This window comes from Catharus ustulatus, chromosome 26 (genome assembly GCF_009819885.2).
Source record: "Catharus ustulatus isolate bCatUst1 chromosome 26, bCatUst1.pri.v2, whole genome shotgun sequence".
Classification (NCBI taxonomy): domain Eukaryota; kingdom Metazoa; phylum Chordata; class Aves; order Passeriformes; family Turdidae; genus Catharus; species Catharus ustulatus.
In genome coordinates, this window is record NC_046246.1 from 4,449,769 (window position 1) to 4,453,055 (window position 3,287).

At 62.1% G+C, this 3,287-nt stretch overlaps 1 protein-coding gene across 1 annotated transcript; it reads left to right on the forward strand.

Annotated features, from left to right (window-relative positions):
* The first annotated feature begins 436 nt into the window (after positions 1-436).
* On the forward strand, positions 437-2,800 carry LOC117007490 (UPF0500 protein C1orf216-like). Its single transcript, XM_033080709.1, is given in 4 exon segments — positions 437-471; positions 1,661-2,173; positions 2,176-2,320; positions 2,323-2,800. Coding segments are annotated over 3 exon segments (807 nt in total). The 5' UTR covers positions 437-471; positions 1,661-1,675; the 3' UTR covers positions 2,487-2,800.
* Positions 2,801-3,287: the final 487 nt, after the last annotated feature.

Sequence of the window (3,287 nt, forward strand, 5' to 3'; positions counted from 1 at the left end):
AGCATCCCTGCCTCCCCAGCATCCCTGCCTCCCCAGCATCCCTGCCCTCCCCAGCATCCCTGACCCTCACATCCCTGCCCTCCCCAGCATCCCTGTCCCCCCCAGCATCCCTGACCCCATCCCTGCCCTCCCCAGTATCCCTGCCCTCCCCAGCATCCTTGTCCCCCTTCCAGCATCCTTGTCCCCCCAGCATCCCTGATCCCTCACATCCTAGTCCCCCCCAACATCCCTGTCCCCCCCAACATCCCTGTCCCCCCTTCCAGCATCCCTGCCCTCCCCATCATCCCCGTCCCCCTGCAGCAGCCCCGCCGGCGCCGTCGGAAGTGCTGCCGTGACACCTCCCCACGCGGGGCCGCTTCCGCTCCCGCTCCCACCCGCGGCGGCGGCGGCGCACGGAGCCCGGCCCGGGAGCGGGGCTGGAGCGGGGCCGGAGCGGGGCTGGAGCGGGGCCGGAGCGGGGCTGAGCGGGCGGTGAGTGCTCGGGGCCGGGCGGGCGGGGGCAGGGCGGAGCGGAGCCTCCCGGGGGTCGCGGCTCCCGGGGGCCCCTGGCCGGGGTGCGGGTTCAGGGGGCTCTGCGGGGATCCCGCCCGGGGCTGGGGCTCGGGAGGCTCCGCCAGGGCTCTGCGGAGGTTCTGCAGGGCAGGGATGCTCCCCGGCTCGGCTCCCCCGTGTCCGCGCATCCCCCTGGCAGAGCAGCCTGGCCCTGCGGCCGCGGGGCAGCGCTCCCAGGGGTGCGGCTCCTCTGTGGGGTTCAGCGGGTTTTTGGGGGTGTCACCCAGAGCTGGACTGAGCAGACATCAATGCGGGGTGGGGATCCCGGGGTTCTAGGCCTCTGGGCTCCTGTACCCCTCCTGCTGCCCCGCTGCTGGCTGGGGTCGGACCGGGACACCCGATGGGTTCCTCCCTGCCATTGCTGCCAGCGCGTCCTTGAAGGAGAGAGCTTGGAAAGCGCCTCTCGCTGCCAGTGACCTGGCAAGGAAGGCGGGGATAACCTTTTCTTTTCTGGGCCGGTCTGTTCCCAGTCCTGCAGAGAAGGAAGGCCATGGGGTCAGCAGTTTGGGTGCAGGTGGAGGCCAGCACCCCATTCCCATGCAGGGCTGGTGGCAGAGCAACAGCAGAGGAGCCCAGGCAGTCTCAGCTGCTGAATGACATTTATTGCTGTTGGGAAAGCATCACCTTCCAAGCACACCTTTACCAGCATGGAATTAATTGCATCAGTCATAGCCCAAATGCTGCCAGCAGCGTGTGCAGCTGCGTGCCTGTGCCCCGTGATGCCCTTTGGCATCACCCAAGGGATGCTGCAGGAATGTAGGCTTGGACTGGAGCTCTCAGGGAAGACAGATGGATGGGAGGTGGCTCCTTGAGCTTCTGCATCAGGTGGGAAGATGCCCTTGGAAGGATAGCATCCCTGCCTATGGCAAGGGGTGGAACAAAAGGAGCTTTAAGGTCTCGTCCATTCCATGATTGCATGATGTTGCCTGGGGACATGCTGAGAGCAGCAGGCAAACACCCAGGAACGCTGACCCCATGATATGTGCAGTACCTTTAAAGAGGTAAATAAAGTTAAGAGCCTGTTTTTCCCCACTGTAGCTGTCCTGAGCTCAGGCTGTGCCAGCCCAGGTGCCCACAGGTGTGTCACAGCTCCGTGTCTCTTTTGCAGGCAGGACACCACGAGATGTTTGCTGTCTGCCCGGCAAACGCCCCATTCCGGGGAGGGCCAGCGTCGGGCACGGCCATCCCAGGGGCGGGACATGGGCCGGACTCCAACTCCAACTTCGTGGGAGAGGTGTGTGACAGCAATGAGAACTGGAGCCAGCCAGCGCCGGGGTCCCCGCCGGAGGAGGGCTCCAGCCGGAGCGAAAACACCACAAATCCGTCTGATAATCTGCTGTTATTAATGCAGAGACAGATGGTCCAGGGCCGGCTTAGGGACACCGCCCCGGGCCTGGGCGACATGCACCCCGAGCAGGGGGAGCGCAGCCCCCCCGAGGGAGCGGAGGTCAGCGGGGCAGGGGGACAAAGCTGCGCCGAGGAGGCGGCCGGGGGATGTGTCAAAGCCCCGAGCTCCCCTGCAGAGGACAACGGCTACGCCAGCAGCTCCCTCAGCATCGACAGCCCCGACAGCACCTGCAGCACCACCTGGGACCCTCCTGCCTCTGCCCCCCCGAGCCAGGAGCCCCCCCTGAGGCTGGACCGGCTGAGCCTGAGCTGGGCACCCTGTTCCCAGTGCTGGCAGAGGCTGTGCAGCACCTCCAGGACAAGGAGCGCTTCAAGGAGCAGGAGAAGGAGAAGCACCACATCCAGCTGGTGATGTACCGGCGCTGGCCCTGCTGCGCTGGATCCACGGCCTGCAGCAGAAAGTTGTGGACCAGCAGAACCGGTTGCAGGAGAGTTTCGACACCATCCTGGATAATCGCAAGGAGCTCATCCGCTGCATGCAGCAGGGCCCAGCCTGCATCGCTGCTGCAGCCACTCCTGGCCCCTGAGGTGCCACCAGTGCAGCCCAGCCCTCACCCTCTGGATGGTGTGGCGTTGGATGGTGGCGTCTCCATCCTGTGCCAAGTGCTCACCAGGCTCCTGGGGCCCACCCTGCCCTTCCCATCTCTCTCCAACGCAGCCAAGAGTCCCCAAAGCGTTCATCTCCATTATCCCTCTGCACTGGAATTTGTGTTGTCCTGCACCCAGGTCTGGGATGGCACTGGGGTGGCTCAACCTCAGGACCTTGGGGTTTGCTGAGCCCAAGGTGACCAGACTGTTCTTTAAACCTTTAAACCTCTAGTCCATTGTTGAGCCTGGCTTAGCCACAGTGCCAGTGTTGAGCCTTAGCCACCAGTGCCAGAATTGCTGTGCTGGAACTGCAGGGCAGTGGAGCTTCTAAACCTCCCTGGGCAAAGCATTCCAGCATGTGCTTCATCCCCACATCCCACCTGCACCGCTGTGTCCCTGCAGCCACAGCCCAGCCCCTGGTAAATGTTGGTGAGAGTGAGGTGTCCTGGGCTGTGAGAGAAAAAAAGTCATTCTGAAAAGTGACCTCAGAATGCTGAAAATTTAAGTCAAGTGATCCAACACCAATATATGTTTTTAATGTCAGTATTAGGGAAAAGTTAATGTAGGTCTGTGTGTGTGTGCACGTCTGTCTGCTGTGGGCGATGCTCTCACTCACTGCATGATCCCAAAGCTTCTCATGAACTTGTGGTGTTGGTGTTTATATTAATTTATCATTTGAGAGAAAAGAGAATTTTTTTTTTGGATTGCATTTTATCCAGCAAGAGCTGTACACAGAACCC